Source organism: Callorhinchus milii, unplaced genomic scaffold (genome assembly GCF_018977255.1).
Source record: "Callorhinchus milii isolate IMCB2004 unplaced genomic scaffold, IMCB_Cmil_1.0 Scaffold16, whole genome shotgun sequence".
Lineage (NCBI taxonomy): Eukaryota > Metazoa > Chordata > Chondrichthyes > Chimaeriformes > Callorhinchidae > Callorhinchus > Callorhinchus milii.
Genome location: NW_024704757.1, coordinates 7,108,004 through 7,129,360, shown reverse-complemented (window position 1 = coordinate 7,129,360; position 21,357 = coordinate 7,108,004). Strand labels below are relative to the sequence as shown.

At 53.6% G+C, this 21,357-nt stretch overlaps 1 protein-coding gene across 1 annotated transcript; it reads right to left on the bottom strand.

The window, feature by feature from the left end:
• Positions 1-1,710: 1,710 nt before the first annotated feature.
• Positions 1,711-10,593, bottom strand: LOC103186633 (heparan sulfate glucosamine 3-O-sulfotransferase 2-like). Its single transcript, XM_007905795.2, has 3 exons — positions 10,528-10,593; positions 9,432-10,111; positions 1,711-2,593 (listed from the first exon to the last, which is right to left on the bottom strand). The coding sequence occupies exons 1-3, from the start codon at positions 10,591-10,593 to the stop codon at positions 1,951-1,953; spliced, it is 1,389 nt and encodes a 462-aa protein (XP_007903986.2). The 3' UTR covers positions 1,711-1,950.
• Positions 10,594-21,357: the final 10,764 nt, after the last annotated feature.

Genomic DNA, 21,357 nt, shown 5'->3' with positions numbered 1-21,357 from the left:
TGTGCTGGGGCTCGCTCCCCCACTGGAGCTCTCCCCTCTAACCCCATTCCCTGCTTGCTCGTTCTCTCTCTCTCTCTCCCCATCGCGTCTCTCCTCAGACAGCCCGGAGTCTCTAAACTCTTCCTCCTGTTGCTTGGCACTGAGCAGAGCGTGGAGTTGTGTTTGCTGTGGGGATGAAAGCCTGACTGCCTTCAGCACGTCTGTGATGCTGGGAGTGAGCATCGCGAGGAAAGGGAAGCTTTGATATGAAAGCAGCTGGGTTTACATGCCGGGCGCTGACAGGTCAGGCTGCTCTGCCGTGCGTGCACGCTGCTCTGCCCATTGATTCAACCCTCTGGAGTCTGTCTGAAAATCAGGGCAGAACTGAAGACTCATGTCTGTTCGTGTTTCACACACACACACACACATAGCAGAGGCCCTCAGCAACCTGCTGAACACTCACTCAATCAACCAGATCTGCTCGCTATCACCCTCTCTCTCTCTCTCTCTCTGTCCCCTTCCCTCTCTCATTCTTTTTCCGCGTTTGCCTACAAATAGTCACCCCGTTTCACAGTTTTTTCTGTGAAGCGCTTTGAGACGTGATAAGGCGTTGTATAAAAATGCAAGGATTATTATTATTATTCCTCCTTCCCTCCCTCTACCCCATCACTCTCTCTCTCTCTCTCTCCCCCCCCCCTTCCCATCCTTCTGTCTCTTTCTCCTTTCATTCTCTTTCTCCTCCTCTCTTCTCTCTATCTCCCTGCGTTTAGTGTAGACGCCTCACAGGGCTGTGTTCGTCACATGTTGTGGTTTAATATGAATTATCATAAGATAATCCTGCTCTGCCCTGTGCTGAGCACAGCCTCACATACACTTTACATCCTCACACACGTCAGTGAAGCCGGAGTTAGTGCCTGGTAACCAGAGGATGAGCTGTTTGCTGTAACTAGGTAACGGCTAACCAGACTGGCCTCACTCTGCGACAGCGATAATAAAGATCCGACTCCTGTAACTGTCCCCCTCCAGCACCCAGACCCTCTCGCCTGCTCCCAGCTCAGTAATTGAAAGGCAGAGAGTGAATCGTCTGCGCTTATAAATATTAATCTCGTTCACACACACCATGCACACGGCACACACCATACACACCGCTCACACCATGCACACGGCACACACCATACACACCGCTCACACTACACACCATACACACGGCACACACCATACATACCCCACACAGCACACACCACATACTGCACACACCACATACTGCACACACACACACACCAGCGGGAGGGAGTGTGGCGCCTCGGGAGTGGTGAGAGATTGAGACAGTATGAGAGAGAGTGTGTGAGCGCGAGAAAGAGAAAGGGTGTGGTGATCGAGAGGAGAGAGAGAGAGAGAGGGAGGAGAGAGAGAGCAGAGTCGTGGCTGGTGAGACCTTGTTTATGGACCAAACTGAAATCTTCTGAAAGAAGCGCAAAGGAAAGATAGTGAAGACAGAGCAGTCGCTGAACAGAAACTCCCGGCAGAGGAGAAGAGCAGAGTTACAGCAATACAGGCCCCATTCGCTTGGTCAGCAATGATTTAAATAATTACAGATAAGAGTAATAAACCATCCCTGGGGACATCCTCCCGACATAAGAGGCTGCTATACAAACTTAATTTGTTGTTGTTGTTGTCCCTCAGCCCCTGGGTCAATATGTGGGGGTGAGGAGGCGGGGGGGGGGGGAGGGAGTGAGGAGGGGGTCGTGCCTCAGTCCCTGGGTCAGTGTTGGGACCGAGAGGGGCTCAGTGCCCAGGCTGTATCCTCATTTCACAACATCTCTCGCAGACGGTGTATCTCCCTCTCTCTCTCTCATCACTTCCATCGTTCATCCCGTTCTGAGTCCCATTTCCTGACGTGGAAGGCGCGATACAAATGTAATTTGTTGTCGTTGTTCCCAGTCTCATTCCCGTTCCCATTTCCCGGGCCCCTCAGCCCATCCCTGGATGCTCGTCCTGCTCCCAGTCAAAGTCCTCTCCCGTCATCTGGTGGAACATGAGGTTGAAGGGCCGGTAGAACTTGTGGAGCCGGTGGATGACATCTGTGTCGATGCTCGGGTGAGTCCTGCCCTTGGATTTGCCGAGGCAGCGAGGGGGGCTGCCCTCCTCGGCCTTTCTCAGGCACGGGAAGCCCTTGGTCTTGTTGAAGTAAAAGTGTTTGTCCGACACGAGGCGTTGGAGCCCCAGGAAGTCCTGCACTTTGCCCATCTCCCCGGCCGGGTCGATAATCAGCCTCTCTCCGCTGACAAAGTGGATCTGGGACAAGGGGAAAAACTGCAACCAGTTCTCCAGGTGTAAGGCGTAGATCCCGATCCGGATCGCACTCCAGGAGGCGTCCACCAGCCCCAACGAGCGGTTCTTGAAGGCCAGAACCTCGAAGGTGGGGATGTCCGGTTTCTTGGCCAGGGTCTGGGTGTAGTCGGAGATGGCTCTGGTCACCGGGTTCCTCACCACCACGATCAGCTTGGTCTCCTTCGCCATCGAGAAGATTCGCCTCGGAGCCTCACGTGTCACAAAGTAACTGGGCGTCTTCTCCATCGTGATCTGCCCGTCCCAGGTCCTGGGCATCAGCTCTCTGAGAGAGAGGGAGAGAGAGAGAGTGTTACAGGGAGCGCTCTGAATCCCCTCTATCCTTGGCCTCTCTCTTTCTCTCTCTCTGTGAACATAAACACTGCTCATTTTTTCCTGTGTTTACTGCGTGATAAATGTGTGCAGCTGGCACAGTGAGGCGTGTTAGCTTGTGTGTTGCATGTGGGAGGGGAGGCGTGTGCGCAGTGTGTAACAATGCTCACGGCACACTGACTGACACACACATCAATACACTCACAGCTCACGCTCACCGCCTTTCAACTAAAGCTACTGGCTATTAAGAGCGCGTGTGAGAGGCCTCCTTACCGTGCGGGGCTGGGGAGTGAGTGTGTTGAGTGAGTGTGTGAGCATGTGTGTGAATGAGTGAGTGAGTGAGTGAGTGTGTGAGCATGTGCATGTGTGTGAGTGAGCATGTGTGTGAGTGAGTGTATGTGCGTGTGAGTGAGCATGTGTGCGTGCGTGAGTGTGTGTGAGTGAGCATGTGTGTGCGTGAGTGTGTGTGAGTGAGCATGTGTGTGTGCGTGAGTGTGTGTGAGTGAGCATGTGTGTGAGTGGGTGTGTGAGTGGGTGAAAGCAACAGCCCGAGAGCAGACACAGGGCTGGTGACAATCAGCTGTGTGTTAAACTGCGTGTGTGATCCCACAGGCAACCCTGCTCTGAACTGCGGCTCACGCTCCCCCCTTTCTCTTTCTCTCTCTGCCTATTACTCTCACACTCCCTCTCTTCCTTCTGCCTATTGCTCTCACGCTGACCTGCCCCCGACAGCGCTCTCATCATCGGCTGAATTTTGCTCCTGCACAGGGAGTGAGTGAGAGACCAGCGGGAGGGAGGGGGTGAGGGAGGGAGGATGGGGGCGCTGGTGGGAGGGTGGGGGTGAGGAAGGGATGGAGGGGGTGAGGGGGGGAGACGCCAGGCGGCTAATTGAAAGCCGACGCCGGTGGTGACAGTACCAGCTAATTGACACTGGCTGCCGCCCACGTGTGTAATAAATAAAGTATGAGGCAGGAAACGACTCCATCTGTAACACGGGAAGCTTCACCTGTGCTCTCTCTCTCTCTCCCCTCCAGTCTCTCTTTCTCTGTCTGTCTGTCTGTCGATGCTCCTAACTCTCCCTCTCTCTCTCCCCCTCTCTCTCTCTGGGCTCATTCTCTTTCTCTGCTTGTTGTTGTTTACGATACAAAATGACATTGGTTTTGCGCCTTTTCACGTCGAGAGGACGATCGTTTAAGAGGCCTTTAATCAGCTAAAGCCACAGTTTGTCACTGCGAGCTCTGTCCGGCACCTTAACCTGTTTTCGATTTCCCGACCGGCGGAAAACACCCACATCCCCAAACCAGGATCATCACTTTGCACAGTCCTTCCTGACCTTAAACGCTAAGAGCGTGGGGGGTGGGGGTGGGAGAGTGGGGGTTGGGGGCCGCTCCCCGGGGTGGGACTGGGGTGAGTGATTTTGCCCGACACGGTGTTTATTAACGGTAGCAATCGTTCCAGCCAAGGCCACGTGTCCCTTAGTGAAAACACGGCGGCTACAGTGAGCTGCTTCCCATGTCCCACCTCCCCCGCCCCCCCCCTCGCCTCAACCCGCAGGTAACCTCACACCAATAGTAAGCAGCACACAACAAGCCATTTACACCACGATGGCTCTCTGCTCATCTCCTGCCGTTTACAGGCTGTTAGCGCTGACACAGGTACTTTGTGATCACACTGACATCAGACCCAGCTCACTGGGTAATAGAGCCCACACACTCACTCACACAGGCTCACACACTCACTCACTCACTCACTCACACAGGCTCACACACTCACTCACTCACACAGGCTCACACACTCACTCACTCACACAGGCTCACACACTCACTCACTCACACAGGCTCACACACTCACTCACACAGGCTCACACACTCACTCACTCACACAGGCTCACACACTCACTCACACAGGCTCACACACTCACTCACTCACACAGGCTCACAGACTCACTCACTCACTCACTCACTCACTCACTCACACAGGCTCACACACTCACTCACTCACACAGGCTCACTCACTCACTCACTCACTCACTCACTCACTCACTCACACAGGCTCACACACTCACTCACTCACACAGGCTCACACACTCACTCACTCACACAGGCTCACACACTCACTCACTCACTCACTCACTCACACAGGCTCACACACTCACTCACTCACACAGGCTCACACACTCACTCACTCACACAGGCTCACACACTCACTCACTCACACAGGCTCACACACTCACTCACTCACACAGGTAAACACGCTCACACACACAGACCCTAAGCCCACCTAGGGAGTCAAAGACTGTTTAGTCCTGGAGTCAGGGAGTTGCTGTGAAGTATTTGCTTTTCTCTGAACAACGACAGCTTTAACCTGTCTCTCTCTCTCTCTCTCTCTTTAACCGTTTGATCAAAATATCCCACAATAATGGCCAGGTATCCCTCAAACTCTTCCCATCAGGTATTGATCAGCTGGCCTGGGCCATCCTCTCAATCAGACATCAGCCTGAAAACTGATTGATCTTCAGGCTCAGACCTCAGCTCCGAGTCTATCTCTCTCTCTCTCTCTCACTCACTCAGTCACTCCCTCACTCACTCACTCAGCCTTGCCTCCAGATCGGAAAGTTTTCAGGTTGGGAACTTTAACAACAGTCCAGGCTGAGGCTCCAGCGTAGTGCTGGTGGGGGAGGAGAGACTGCAGTGTCAGAGGTGTCGGTCTGCAGATGAGACGTTAAACAAAGCTGGTTTGTGGGTCTGTTTTGGTGGACGTTAAAAATCCCACGGAGCAATTGGAAAGGAGAAAGGAGTTTCTCCTGGTGTCCTGGCCAACAATCCCTAGGGTTGCGTGTTTGGGGTGGGGGGGAAAGCTGCCAGGATTTCCGGCAACACCACCATCACTCGACTTACTAGCGAGAAATCCCCTGGGAAGCTCGTGCAGACATTTATTATCATAATATTCACTGTGTGACGCTCCCACAGCGGGCGGTCTATGCACACCCTCCCCACGGTACATACGTTCAATGTCTCTCACTCTCTATCTCTCATTCTCTCTCTGTCTCTCTCTCTCTCTCTCTCTCAGGCTGTGGAGTGTGCCTCGCTGATGACCAGCCTCTCGCGCTGACTATGGCTCTCATTTTATTGCTTCCCTCACTGCTCCCTCGGGCATTTTGTAATAAAAAGTTAATAAAGTATATATATATTATCCTAGGACAAAACCACACAATCAATCCTGGAGCAAAGCTCCCAAATTACACTGCACACCAGAGTAACATATTCCCCATTCATCCTGACCCCACCCTCATCTAAACCCCCACCTCAACAACCCCCTCACTCCAACCTCACCACCCCCTCAAACCCAACCTCACCTCAAACCCCTTCTCAACCCCATCCCAACAGAGTGTATGACTGTACGTGGGTGACTGCGTGCGACACGTTGTGTGACAGCGTGTGAGTGTGCGCGAATGACACAGTGTGCGAGTGAGTGTGCGAGCGACACAGTGTGCAAGCGTGTGTGACAGTGTGCGAGCGTGTGTGAGTGTGCGAGTGCGTGTGACAGCGTGCGAGTGCGCGTGACACAGTGTGTGTGACAACACGCTCCTGTCATGCACAATTATGAACAAGAATTATTTTGCTCTGGGTGAGAGATTGTTAAGAATTGTGTTAATGGGGGGGGGTGGGGGTGGTGTCAGGCTGTGTAACGTGACAACAATCTGTGTGTATGAGCAGTTTATTCACGGCAAAGGGCACTGGCTGACATTGCCTTTTATCAGTGTTCCCTGGGGAGCACGGCATTCAGAGCACACTAATCCTCCCAGCGCCAACCGCACACACAGCCCTGTTAATACTCAGTATCACCACGATAGCAAAGCGCAACATTGCACCACACAGCACTCTGAGATTCCCACACACACCGTCAGCCTTTACTCTGGGTCTGGCGGAGGTGGGGGTCGGGGTGGGGGGATGGGAGGTGGCAGCTCACAGCACCCAACACCTCGACGCCAGTTGACCCTGTGACACCCGAACAGTCAGATACAGAGCATTACATTGATCACACAGCTGTGCGGCCAACAGCACATCTATCTCAGCTCCCAAACACTGCTTTCACACGTGTGTATGTTACAGGAAAGTAATAATACTAATAATAATTCTTGCATTTGATACAGCGCCTTATCACACCTGCGAGATGTCTCAAAGCGCTTCACAGGATATACTGTACTGTGTATTTTGTGTGAGAAACGCGGCAGCCAATTGCTCACAGCAGCGTCCCGCAAACAGTCGTGGATTGAGTGACCAAGTTAATTTTTATTTATTTATTTTGACGAGTTTATTACCCCCCAAAAAAACGATCCACCAATCGACGAACAACCGGGTTCCTACTTACTGCTGGTAAACAGAGGCGTGTGTGTGTGTGTGTGTGTGTGTGGAGTAAGGAAACTTGTCCAACGTTTCACCCTGAGCCCGGGAATCGAACCCAAGTCCTCTCACTTGCGAGGCGAGGGCTCTAACCACTGAGCTACAGGGGCCCACTATTACCCCAAAGCTTCAGTCACTACACTTTACAGTATGTCCTGTGAGGATTATTATTATTATTATTGTGTGTGCGTGTGCAGTATGTGTCTGTGTGTGTGCAGTATGTGTGTGTGTGTGTGTGCGCAGTATGTGTGTGTGTGTGTGTGCAGTATGTGTGTGTGTATGTGTGTGTGCAGTATGTGTGTGTGTATGTGTGTGTGTTGCAGCTGATTTACACCGTCGGGGTAACAGGAAGGAGGTGATGTTGTAATTACGGAAATTAACCAACTTCTCTCTCTGTTTAAAATCAAAACTTAATGTATCCTCTTCCCCTGATCAGGACTCCCCCCCACCCCGTCTCCCCCAACGCCACCAGCAGGCGGGGCCAGGGAGCGGGTAGCGAGCGGTGGGAGGCGTGGGGGGTAGTGTCCGTGTGTGCACCTGTGCATAACGTGTGTGCCTGTGCGTGTATGTGTGTGTGCACCTGTGTTCTGGCTGCCTTTGTGTGTGTGTGTGTGTAGGGGGGGGAAGGTGTGTGTGTGTGTGGGTGGGGGGGGAAGGTATGTGAGTGTGTATGTGCCTGTGTGTATATGTGTTTGTCTGTGTGTGTATGAGTGTGTGTGTCTGTGAGTATATATATGTGTGTGACTGTGTATGTGAGGGTGTATGTGAGTGCGTGTGTGAGCGTGCATGTGAGGGTATGAGTGTGTGTGAAAGTGTATATGAGTGTGTGTGTGTGTGTGTGTGAGAGTGCATGAGTGTGTTTGAGAGTTTATGTGTGTGTGTGTGGGTATGTGTGTGTGTGTGTGTGTGAGAGTGCGTGTGTGTGTGTGAGAGTGCGTGTGTGTGTGTGAGAGTGCGTGTATGTGGGTGTGTGTGAGTGTGTGTGTGTGTGTGAGTGCGTGTGTGTGAGTGCGTGTGTGTGTGTGAGAGTGCGTGTATGTGGGTGTGAATGGGTGTGTGTGAAGACTGTGCTGTGATGGTCCACAGTGAGTGAGTGTCTCTCTCTGAGTGGAGGAAAGTTCTTTTAAATCTAAATTCCTGGAGTGAGACACAGGATATCAGGAGCAGCGTCGCCATGACGACAATATATATTTGATGTTAACCACATCAGGGGCTGCCTCCCCCCCCACTACTCCCCCCCACACAACCCCCACCCCCACCCCCATCCCACTGGGGCTCACTCCCCCCCCTGGAGCTCTCTACTCTAACCCCACTCCCTGCCCTCTCTCTCCCTCTCCCTCTCCCTTTGAAACCTTTAATATTGTTTTTCCTAAAACATCCAATTTCCTTATAAACTCAACAGCTGCTGTTGGTGCAGTGCTTTCCCGGTCTCTCAATACACACGACAGAACAGCGCACACACACACCCCACACACACACTACACCCTCAAAGCCTGCAATACCGACTGTGGGTGCGGTGGGTGGGTGTGTGGTGGGGGCGGGTATATAGGAGGGAGTACATGTGTGTGTGTGTGTGTGTGTGTGAGAGAGGGGTATATACAGGTGTATAGGCTGTGTGTGTACACATCTGTACCACTCCAGCCCTTTCTCCTAGTTTCGGGTTGTATATTTGGTGTGGGGGGGCATATAGGGGTGTATTTGAGGTGTTATGGGGGGATATGAGGGTGTATTTGGGGGGTATATGGGGTGTATTTTTGGGGGAATGTATTTGGGGGTGTATTTGGGGATTATGGGGGTGTATTTTGGGGGTATATAGGGTGTATTTTGTGGGTGTATAGGCTGTATTGGGGGGGTGTTTTGGGGATGTATTTGAAGGGTTATAGGGGTGGATAGGGCTGTATTGGTGGTTACGGAGGTGTACAGGGGTATATTTGGTGGTGTATTTGGGGGGGGGGGTGTTGTGGAGGTGTATAGGGTTGTATGGGGGGGTGTTATGGGGATGTTATGGGGGTGTATTTGGGGGGTGTTATGGGGCTGTATTGGGGGGAGTTATGGGGTGTATTGGGGGGGTTATGGGGGTGTATTTGGGGGGGTTATGGGGGTGTATTGGGGGGTTATGGGGTGTATAGGGCTGTATTGGGGGGAATGTGATGGGGGTGTATTTGGGGGGTGTTATGGGGGTGTATTGGGGGTTATGGGGGTGTATTGGGGGGTTATGGGGGTTTATGGGGGTGTATTGGGGGGGTTATGGGGGTGTATTTGGGGGGGTTATGGGGGTGTACTGGGGGGATTATGGGGGTGTATTTGGGGGGGTTATGGGGGTGTATTTGGGGGGGGGTTATGGGGGTGTACTGGGGGGTTATGGGGTGTATAAGGACAGCAGTTTACCTGTACCACTCCAACCCTTTCTCGTAGTTCCTGTCGAAGAAGTGCGGCTCCACTCCCACCGCTCTGACCGCCGGGTGCGCGCGGATGGCCTCGAGCAGCGCTCGGGTCCCCCCCTTCTTCACGCCGATGATGATGGCCTGTGGGAGGCGCTGCTGCCCTCCGGTCCCGGTCCTGCTCACCTCCTCCGCCGCCGCCGCCGCCGCCGCCGCCGCCGCGCTGCTGGCCTCCGGCTCTCGGGACACCCAACTCCGCCCGGTCACCGGCTCCGGACTCGGCTCACAGTCCTCGGCCGCTCCCGGGCTCCGGGTGCCCTGAGCGGTGGCGGGGACAGCGGTGGGGCCGGGGCCGGGGCCGGGGGGGCGCAGCCCGGGGCTGGAGGTCTCCCTCCCGGTAATGTCTCCCCCGGGATGAGGGGTCTCCCGACTCCCGGGGTCGGGGCTGGAGCTCCCGGTCCCGGGATTGAGACCCCCGGTCCCAAGGCTGGGGTTGGGGGGATCTTTCCCGGGAGTGGGGGTCTCCCGGATCCCGGGGTCGGGGCTGGAGCTCGGGGTCACCCTCCCGGGTTTGGGGGTCTCTCCCCTCCCGGTGACGTCTCTCCCGGGGCTGAGGGTCTCCGTCCGGGGGCCGAGCCCCTGGGGCGCTCTCAGGCGCTCCTGCAGGGTCAGTGTGTGGGCGCGGGGCTGGAGGCGGGGGTCGGGCCGGGGGGGGGGTGGAGACGGAGGGGCCCGGGGCCCGGGGGGGAGCCGGTGATCAAGTTGTAGCACAGGTAGGTGAGGGAGAGCGAGAGGCTGACCGCCAGCAGCGCCCCCCGGGACCACCTAGCGGGGTGCCGGCCGCCCCCGGTCATGGCTGCCCCGCGCGCCCGGAACCCGCATCTTCCTACTCCGGCCCGCGGGCCCAAGGCGGCCCGGGGGCTCGGCCGCTTGCGGACCCGAACGAGCGAACGGTGACTGCGACCTAATGCCGTTCCCGGGAAACTGACCAAACCGGCACCAGCTGCCGGGGTCCGCTCCCCGCGGCTTTACATGGCACCTGAACCCCGGCTCGGCTCAGCCCGGCCCGGCCCGGCCCCCCCGCATCGCTCGGCCTCACCCACACTCCCGCTGCCGGTCCCGGAGCCGCCGCACAGCCGCTGATACACACCACCGGTAACCGCCAACATCCACCGCCCGCTAACCGCCCATCCGCTCACCCGCTCACCCACTCACTCACCCACTCACTCACTCACCCACTCACCCACTCACTCACTCACCCGCTCACCCACTCACTCACTCACTCGGGGCCACACTCCGATCCCCGCTCCACAGTCACTAACCCGTGTCACAGATGCCAACAGCTTCTCTCTGGAGCTCTCTCTCTCTCTCTATCCCTCTATTGCTCCCTCTCTCTCTCTCTATCGCTCTCTCTCTCGCTCCAGCTCTCGCTTTCCCTCTCTCTGTCTCTCTCTATCTCTCTATTGCTCTCTCTCTCTCTCTATCCCTCTATTGCTCCCTCTCTCTCTCCAGCTCTCTCTATCTCACTATTGCTCTCTCCCTCTCTCCAGCTCTCTCTCTCTCTATTGCTCTCTCTCTCTCTATCCCTCCAATGCTCCCTCTCTCCAGCCCTCTCTCTCTCTCTATCGCTCTCCTCTCTCTCTCTCTCTATCGCTCTCTCTCTCCAGCTCTCGCTTTCCCTCCCTCCCTCCCTCCCTCTCTCTCTCTCTCTCCCTCCAGCTATCTTCTCCAGTTCGCACTGTCTCTCTCGATTTCTAGAGCCCTCCTCCCCTCCCCTCCTCTCTCTCTCTCTCTTTCTCACACTCCCTCTCTCACACCCACTCGCACAGACCAGCGAAGTTCTCTCTGACCGATCTGTCTCACAAGGCGCCGTCTGTGTCTCTCTGCGGCCGCCCACGACATCTGTGGTCATTCTCAAGCCTGGGTCAGGCTCATCCCCCTCTCCCCTGGGGTCAGGAGGTTTGTGGGTTCGACCCCCACCCCCCCCTCCCTCTCTCTCCCCCCTGGGGGGAGAGAGAGGGAGGGGGGTGGGGGTCGAACCCACAAACCTGCTGACTCAGGAGGAGAGGGGGATGAGCCTGACCCAGGCTTGAGAATGACCAGAGGAGAGGGTGTGTTCTCTGAGCTCACGGTCCAGTCCCGAAGCTCCGTCTGTCCAGCGCCTCGGGACGTCCTCCCGACGTGAAAGGCGCTTTACGAATTATCATGTTGTTGTTGGTGCTCCAGTGTAGCGCTGGGGGGTGGGGGGGAGGGGGGAGGGTGGGGAGGGGAGGGGTGGGGGGCGCGGAGCGGGGAAGGGCTGCATTATCGGAGGAGTCGTCCTTCGGATGAGATGTTAGACCACGTGTCTTATGCCCTGTTCAACGGACGTTTAAGGACTCGCGGCGCGATTGTAAAAGAGAAGGGAGTTTCTCTCTCTCTCCCTCTCTCTCCCTCGCTCTCTCTCTCTCTCTCTCCTGGTGTCCTGGCCCGACAATCCCCCCCCCCCGACCGACAACGTCAATCACTCACTCACTTCCCTGCTTTTTTTGGGGGACGTTGCCGTGCGCAAACTGGCTGTCGGGTTCAACTACCCCCTTTTCTCTCCTGTCACACATCTTTCCTCCCTCTCTCTCTCCTCCTCTCCTCGTCCTTTCTCTCCTCTCGTTTCTGTCTCTCTCTCTCTCTCTCTCTCTCTCCCCACCAGCGGGTGAGTTGCTGACATTCGGTTCAATTGGTTCATTTTGTTTTTGCTGAATTCAGAAGCAGAGAAAATTTCAGTCAAAAGGAGCTGCTTTCATTGAGAGTTTCCCAATCACAAATACGCCTCATTCTCCTGCAAACACACGGTCACTACACTTCTCTGTAAATCCCGTGAAGGGCTTTCTGAGAGTGGGGGGGGGGGAGTTATTTTGTTTTGCTGACACTTACAGAAACCCATCACCGTTGCTTTAAGAGTCTCCAAACCAGGCTGAGAATTCCAGGCATCCCAACCAACACATGGAAATCCCAGAGACAGATTGTTGGGATGGAATGCATTCTCTCTCTCCCTGGAGGGACACGTCCTGCTTACCTAATTCCGGAGGGTATTAGGCGCAGGTTGGCGAGAGCCAAGGCTTGGGGGGGAGGCCCAGAGCATGCGTTGGGATAACTGCTGGAGTCTAACCAGCTCAACCCACACATAGCTTGGCCATTGAGGGAAAGAGAGAGAGAGAGAGAGAGTGCTGTCTGGCCAAGCTTTCCTGCTGCTTGTCCAGCTTGGACCACCCTCCCCATTAAGGCTTTGGCTGCAGGTTAACAGGAGCTGAGGGGGAGGATTCCCCGCCCTCCCCCCAGTGACTGCTCGGCCCTTCCAGGTCCTGCCGATGACCCAGGCCGGTGCTGTGCTGTCATCAGCAGCGAGTGCCCTGGAACACTGCGGACCCTCCTGGCTCAGGGGGCGGCTCGATTCTGACATTCTGTGGCCAAACATGTCACCTGGGAGCCAGTTCGGCCCTGAGGACACGTGGGGGGGAGGGGATAAGCGAGGTCTCCTCCATGTACAAGCCGGGGGTCTGGCTGACTGATGAGTGGGAGCAGCCAATAGAAGACTCTCTACTGCCCCTGGCGGGCCACGTGGAGGCTTTCCTGCCTCCAATAAATCATCTCCTTTTTCCCCAGCACCTTGCTCAGGTAAGCGGGTGCGGTGGTGGGGGTGGGGGGGGGGGGGGGGTGGTAACGTGTCTCTGGGTAACCGTCACGGCTGGCCGCAACCCGACCGGCACAGGAGTTGGGGGTGAATGTTTGCGGAATTTTTTTATTTCGAAAAGTAATATCAATTTGGTCTCTCAACCCACGGCTGTTTGTGGGGACGCTGCCGTGTGCAATCGGCTGCCCCGTTTCGCCCACAAAAGACACAGTCAATTCACTTCGCAGGATATTCTGTGAAGCGCTTTGAGTCGTCCTGAAGATGTGATAAGGGGCTGTGTTAAATGTGAGGATTATTATTATGGAAATCCCTCCCCTACCTCTCTCTCCTGCCCCCCCCCCCCCCCCCGCCCCCCCAGTGAAAGCATTATAAAGAGCAATGTGTGAAGTTGCTGTTTGCTCACTCAGCCTCGCAGTGTTTGAGATGAAGCTGGAACAGGAGCTGTCGGCCGCTCAGCCAAGGGTGAACCTCCCAAACACAACACTTGTCGAGGATCGGTTTCAATTAGAGCAGGTCTGACACACGGCTCTCTGTCACACCGACTGTCAGCATCACCATGTGTGTGTACCACTGACTGTCACTGTGTGTGTACCACTGACTGTCACTGTGTGTGTGCCACTGACTGTCATTGTGTGTGTGCGCCACTGACTGTCACTGTGTGTGTGCCACTGACTGTCACTGTGTGTGTGCCATTGACTGTCACTGTGTGTGTACCACTGACTGTCACTGTGTGTGTGCCACTGACTGTCACTGTGTGTGTACCACTGACTGTCACCGTACCATTGCCTGTCACTGTGTGTGTGCCACTGACTGTCACTGTGTGTGTGCCACTGACTGTCACTGTGTGTGTAGCACTGTCACCGTACACTGACTGTCACTGTGTGTGTGCCACTGACTGTCACTGTGTGTGTGCCACTGACTGTCACTGTGTGTGTGCCACTGACTGTCACTGTGTGTGTACCACTGACTGTCACCGTACCATTGCCTGTCACTGTGTGTGTGCCACTGACTGTCACTGTGTGTGTATCACTGACTGTCACTGTGTGTGTACCACTGACTGTCACTTTTCCGACAGAGCCACAGAGATCTTTAATGTCCGTCTGAACAGGGCACAGACGGGGAGTGAGGTTTAACGTCTCATCTGAAGGACGGCACCTCTGCCAATCTGGAGCCCTCTCCCCTCCAGCGCTGGGCTGGAGTGTCAGCCTTACCTGTGAGCTCAGAATCCCTGACGTGTGTGTGTGTGTATGTGTGTGTGGGTCGGTGACCGTACGCCACGGTCGAAGAGGAAGGTTTTCAGGTGCCACCTGAAGATGAGGAAGGAAGGGGCAAGACATTCCCCCAGTGGGAATGAGGGTAGAATTGTGATCTTGTTCTAATTCGGCCTCTCTCCTCATGGTGTGGATTGTAAAAGAGACATTTATAAGCACAGTTCGTCACCTGCAGAACAAATCAATAGTTAGGCATCGTTTATCAACACTACCTCCTGTCAAATTGCCAATTTCCCAGCCAATACTTTTTAAATGATTTTGTAAAAAGAGTCTGTCTTTCTGTCTTTTCTCTATCTCTCCATCTCTTCTCTGTGTAATAAAATAATAATAATAATATTCCCTGCACTTTACAGAGCCTTTCAAGTCAGGAGCACGGCCCAAAGTGCTTCACAGGAGTATCCTGTAAACTGTAGTGACTGTGTGTTATGTGGGTGTGTTTTCCTTTGCCTCCTTCAAAACACGTCTCAAGAATCTCCTCTTCGACCTTGCCTTTGATCACCCTCCTCCCCACCACACCCCCACCCCCCGCCCTCCACTCTCCCCAATCCCGATCCCCAGCTCAGGGAAACACTGATTGTACAGTTTCTTGGGACGTCCTCCTGACATGAAAGGCGTTTCACACATGTCATTTTGTTGTTGTCGCTGTTAAAACGTGGCAGGCAATTTAAACACAGCAATGTGCCCACGAACAGCCATAAAGTGTGCGAGTGATTTTATCTGGGGGATTGTCGACCAGGACACTGGGGGAGAGAGAGAGAGAGAGACTCCCTTTTGGGTCCTGAGATCTCGTGATCTAACGGAATCTCACACCAGAAAACCACAGAGAATCACAGAGACCGAACTGCACGGAATCAGGCCGTCAGCCCAAATAATGTGTCTACCCTCTGCCCCAGTGAGCGGCAGACAGCACATGGGACACAGCTCCCTCCACACTGCCCTTCACACCAACATTAACATTAACACTAACATTAACAGGCTGCTCACTGTAAGGCCATCCATTAAGCAGCTGCCAGCTCGGTTGATACTTAATCGATCGCCCGGACACAATGGCGATCAATAACATCAAATTCCACCGCTCACGTCAGCGAGAGATAGACTCCGCTGTGTGTGCGCCAGCCAGCGACAGCCATACAGCCCCATCACCATTCAGCACCTCACACTGAATCTACGTGTAGTGACTGTGCAGGTCTATATACACACACTGAGCCAGGCTGACACACACACACACACACACAGAGTCGGGCTGACACACATGAGCAGGCTGGCTGTGATAATATTGTTTTGAACAGTTTGTTAACCACATTTGCGAAGTGTGAAGGGTGAGAGTGATTCCCAGAGCAGCTCCAGTCACCACCCACAGCAGCCACCGCCCCATCCCTACTCACAGACCCACCCACACACAGACACACACACACACATATAACACCCCAACAGATATACACACCCACACACATAAACACACACAACCATAAACACAGGCACCACACACACAAACACAGGCACACAAACACAGGCACCAAAACAGTTAGACACAGACACAGACCACATCACATATCAACACAGATATACACACACACAGAAACACAGATACTCAGACATATAATTCAACGATAAATCCTTTCAGACCTCAGCCCAGTGAGCCCCAGCAGGCGCTGTGTGTTAGCTGAACAAACAGCCTTTGCGTGTGGGGCTATGACACACTCTGCACAGCCTCTCACCTGGGGCTTTCCTTATCCTCATCACATCAGAGAGAAACAGCGGCTGTAACACACACAGAGACAGAGGCTGAGCAGTCACGGTATTTACTGAATCATAACAATAATCATCATCCTTGATAATTTGATATCGCGCCTTATCACGTCATCGAGATGTCTCAAAGCGATTCATAGAATGTACGGTGAATTGACTATTCAGTAGGAGAAACGTCTAACAACTAGGTTCCTACTTACTGCTCGGTAAACAGAGGCCTGAGGGGGAAGGAAACTTGCCTAAATATAATAAGGTTTCACCTGCCGGGAATCGAATCCTCTGGCTTGCGGAAGAGTTTAAGGCTGGGAGACTCCAGGCTGCTGGGATAATGTGCGTAGAAGATCTCAGATCTCACGTTGTTGTCCTGTAATACTGAGCCCTGTGTTACAGTGTGAGATCTGCTGCACACGTTATCCCAGCAGCCAGGAGGCTCCCAGCTTTAAACTCAATCCCTCCTGAGCTCCTGTCTCTCAGGCTCCACTGAACTCATACTCAGACTCCTAGCCCAGGCTGACTCTTCAGCACAACCCTGTGGGGTAGTGAAGGGTGCGGGGGAGTAAGTGGTGGTGGGGGGGTGGGGGAGAGTAGGGAAGGGGGAGAGCTCTGCATTGTTGAAGGTTCTGTCCTTCTTTCAGATGAGACGTCAAAACAAAGTCATTTCCTGGTTCCTTGTTCCGTCCTTCACCTCACGGCCTGTGTGTAAACAACAACAACTGGCATTGATACAGCGCCATTCATGTCGGGAGGACGTCCCAAGGCGCTGGACAGTTAGAGATTTGCATCTGAGCAGGGAATTGGCATCAGGAGGGGTGGAGGGTAGTGAGGGTAGGGGTAAAGAGGAGGGGAGGGCGGCCAAAGATCTTCTTGAGACCTGCGTTGAAGGAGGTGAGGGAGGGGACGAGGCGGAGGGAATGTGGGATGGAATTAGAGGGGCCTTGCGTTACAACAACAGTCGTCATCAGTGAGAGCGTTGCCCTGTGATGCACTGACACGGTTCGAAGGGGGGGGTGAAGGTTTATGAGTGAGAGATGCCCATCACTGCCCATCCTTCCTGTGAGATTGGAAGTCAAGCGTGGTCATCGAGCTAGAGAGAGAGAGAGGGAGCGAGAGACAGAGAGAGAGAGAGCTGTCACTGCGGCAGTGGTGAGTGTGACCCGCGATGATAGATCCACACACACAGCTGATCAATGACCTGGCTTTTCTGCCGTCGATCAGCTTGTCAGCCTCCTGGCTAATTGAACAGACCAAATGTGATGAATCTTGAATAAAATCTCTTTGCCTTTTTTTAAAATTCTCCGAGGACGGTTTCCCACTGACCTTTCCCGCTCTCGGCCTCAGAACGTCGGGAATTAAATCCATGTGTGGCCTGGCCCGGCCACCGGTCTGGGAATTCAATCAGTCTCCGACTCTCTGAGTTTCCTCTCCCATCTCTCCCGAGCACCACAATGCCAACTGGGCATCAGTCAACATTCCCTTTAGCCAATCACACAATCCTATCAAACTACCCCCCCCCCCCCCCACACACCCAGAGAACTCCACGGGAATCTCATCTCCAATGTAGTGACTGTGCAGGCAAATGGGACAGGCAATTTGGTATGGGAGTTGGTCAGCTGGGTGTCAGACACACACGGAAACCCATCACCATGGTTAGCCGGGTGTCTGACACAATCACTCACTCTCAGTCTCTCTCTCGCTCTCTCTGTGACAGCAGAGGAACCTCACAGCTGATCATCAAATCCAGGTTGAAATCCTCAACAAACAAAATGTCATTTTTAACAATTAAAAATTCACCCAGAATTCTCCCCCTCTTGGTGGGGGGGGAAGGTGAGGGGAATTGCTGTGTGAGTGAGTAACAATGAGAGGGAATGAGAAGCGACACAGCTAATTATTGTCTCAGTGACATGTGTCAAGGCTGATTGTGGTGACAGAGCATCACACGGCTGTCACCGCACTCACTGCCCCCCCAGTGATCAGGCGCAGAACAAACATCAAGCCAGTCGTCAGACGCTTTCATTAAGGTCAGAAACGTCTCTTTCTCTCTCTGTCTCACTCCCTCTCTGTCTCTCTCTGTCTCACTCTCTCTCTGTCTCACTCTCTCTCTCTGTCTGTTTCTCTCTCTGTCTCGCTCACTCTCTCTCTGTCCCATTCACTCTCTCTCTGTCTCACTCACTCTCTCTCTGTTCTCAGTCTTTCGCTAGGCTGTGGGATGTGATCACTCGCTCTGTGGCTGTGGGAGGCAGCTAAATGAGTGCACATGGGAGCTTCTCACATTCACCTTGTTTACCACAAGCAAATATTTACACACTCACACAGACAGTCACCCCTCACACTCACTCATTCACACTCACTCACACATTGTCAGAGCGGGCAAAGGACATAGCTCTGAGCTACGTGGAGTCCTGTAGCTCAGTGGTTAGGGCGCTTGCCTCACAAGTGAAAGGACCCAGATTCGATTCCCGGGCAGGGAGAAACCTGAGGCAAGTTTCCTTATTCCACAAGCCTCTGTTCACCGAACAGTAAATAGGAACCCGGTTATTAGTCGATTGATGGATCGCTTTACTGGGGGAAACAATCCCTTCCAAAAAAAATTGGTCACTCAATCCATGACTGTTTGCGGGACACTGCTGAGTGCAATTGGCTGTCGTGTTTTGCCCACAAGATATACAGTCAATTCACTTTACAGTATATTCTGGGAAGCGCTTTGAGACGTCTTGAAGGCGTGATGAGGTGCTGTATCAAATGCAAGAATTAATTAATTAATGAATGACACACACACAGAGGTGGTCAGCTACAACTCGAGTTAGACACAGAGTGAAATTCCCTCATTCATTTCTCAGCTGTTTTGCAGTGATCCGGGACTGTGTGCAGTGCATGTGATATAATGACAGTGTGGTGATCCTGGGCAGAGGCTGGAACCTGTTAAACACCAGAAACCCTGTAATTAATCACAGCCATGTTTTATGTAACAAACAAATGTTATGTCTGCCGCCACCTCCGGGTGGTGTAGGGTACTGCATCTGCGCATTTTCTCCCCCTGAATCCTATTGGCCTCACACACACACACACACACATCGCTCCCCAGGACCTGGGAGTGTGGACAGACCCACAGTGTAGAGGAAGCTTTACTGTGTCTCTAACCCTGACCTGGCAGTGTGGACGGATACAAGTGTAGAGGGAGCTTTACTGTGTCTTAACTCTGACCTGGGAGTGTGGACAGACGCACACTGTGGAGGGGGCTTTACTGTGCCGGTGGACATGACCTGTGATGCAACTGCCAGGTTGGTGGAAGGTGAATTGGATAGACCTTGCAAATTCTTAGGTTCTTATGAACGGACAGTGTAGAGGGAGCTTTACTCTGTCTGTATTCTGCTGTCACTGTGTGAAGCCTATTGATTTCTTGCAGGGAATAAAACTCTGACCCGGTGTCAGAAGCACCCAGAGATGGTGAATGTTGTGCCCTCCCCTCACTGGCAACAACACGTGGCTTTGTATTTACACCAACTGCTCACGGTCTGTCAAACACGGGCTCCCAGACTCCAGCCAGGTCTGTAATCACACAACACACACAACACATACACACACAACACAGGGGTAGCGTCAGGAACACAGTAACATAGGAACAGTTGTAGACCATTCTGCCCCTCAACCCTGTTCAGCTATTCATCAGATCATGGCTGATCTGTTCCTCAACTCCAATTAGCTCTCTTTGCCCCATATCCCCTGATACTCTGAGTTATGGGTTCAGGTTTGGGGCTGAGTTTGGGGCAGGGCTTGGGATAGGTTCAGGTTTAGGTTCTGAGGCTGGAAGTTGGTGGGTTAAAGCCAGGACTCAGACACCAGTGAATCAGTGGCTGAGAGGAGCGAGAGAGGGAGCGAGGAATTGAAAGAGAGAGGGAGACAGAAAGGGAGGGGGAGAGGTGGAGGGAGAGAATGGGAGAGAGTGAGACAGAGAGGGGTAGCAAGGGAGGGGTAGAGAGTGATGTCTGTATAGACGCAGTCAGACAGTGAGAGCTGTGGCAGTCATGTGGTCATATCACTGATGTAGAGAGGATGCTGTCTGCGGTTGCAGCTGACAAGGGTTTGGGTGTGTGTTGGTGGTGGGGGGGGTTGTTTGTGGGTAGGGGGGAGCACATTATTTCTTCTCTCGTCACGTGCAGTTGTAAGGAGGCTGGAGAGGCTGAGAAGTGGTTTGGGGCTGACCTTGTGTCCGGCTCCTGTCCCTCCCACCTCACCCCAGTGCTCAACAGCTTTACATTCTCACTTCACTCAGAACCTCACTGACCCCCCTCTTCACTGACCCCCCTCTTCCCTGACCCCCTCCTCACTGAACCCCCTCTTTGAACCCCCTCCTCATTGAACCCCCTCCTCACTGACCCCCCCTCCTCACTGACCCCCCTCCTCACTGACACTTTACAGTATATCTTGTGAAGCGCTTCGAGATGCCTCAACAATGTAATGAGGTTCTGTATCAAATGCAAGGATTATTATTATTATTATCCCTGTGGGTGATTTTGTACATTCTTCTCAATTTGACTTCAATAACTAAACATAAAATTCCGGGTGTGTTTTCCGGTCGCTTCGGGGACAGAGGGAGAGGGAGAGAGAGAGCGCGCGAGGGGGAAGAAAGAGAGAGAGAGAGAGAGAGAGAGAAGGAAAGAGCGAGGAGGGAGAGAGAGAGAGTTTGTCTATCTGAGCCCCAGGCAGGTCACAGGCAGTCGTCGCACTGTGGGAACCTGAGAGGAGAGATGGTCTCCAGGCAGGAAGCGATCGATACCAGGCTCTGTGCCCGCCCTCCCCTTCTCCTTACCTGCCCTTGTCTCCCAGTGTAAGTTGTGTCTGTGTCGGCCGCTGCTCGTGGCCTCTTCATTAGGCAGTCATTCCTGCTGGAGATAAAGACTCCCCAGATATCATGCAGCCTCCAAATAACAGCTCAATGCTGTCCCACGCATCCACTGAATATTACCTGAGTTTACAGCCACTCTCCCCTCAAACCCCCATAGCTCAGTCCTGTACCTCAGTGGTTAGAGCACTCGCCTCGCAACCAGAGGACCCAAATTCGATTCCCAGGCAGGACGAAACCGTAGGCAAGTTTCCTTACTCCACACGCCTCTGTTTACCAGCAGTAAGTAGGAACCCGGTTGTTAGTCGATTGGCGGATCGCTTTCCGGGAGTAATAATCCCTTTAAAAAAATAACAATAATTTGGTCACTCAATCCACGACTGTTTGTGGAACACCGCTGTGCGCA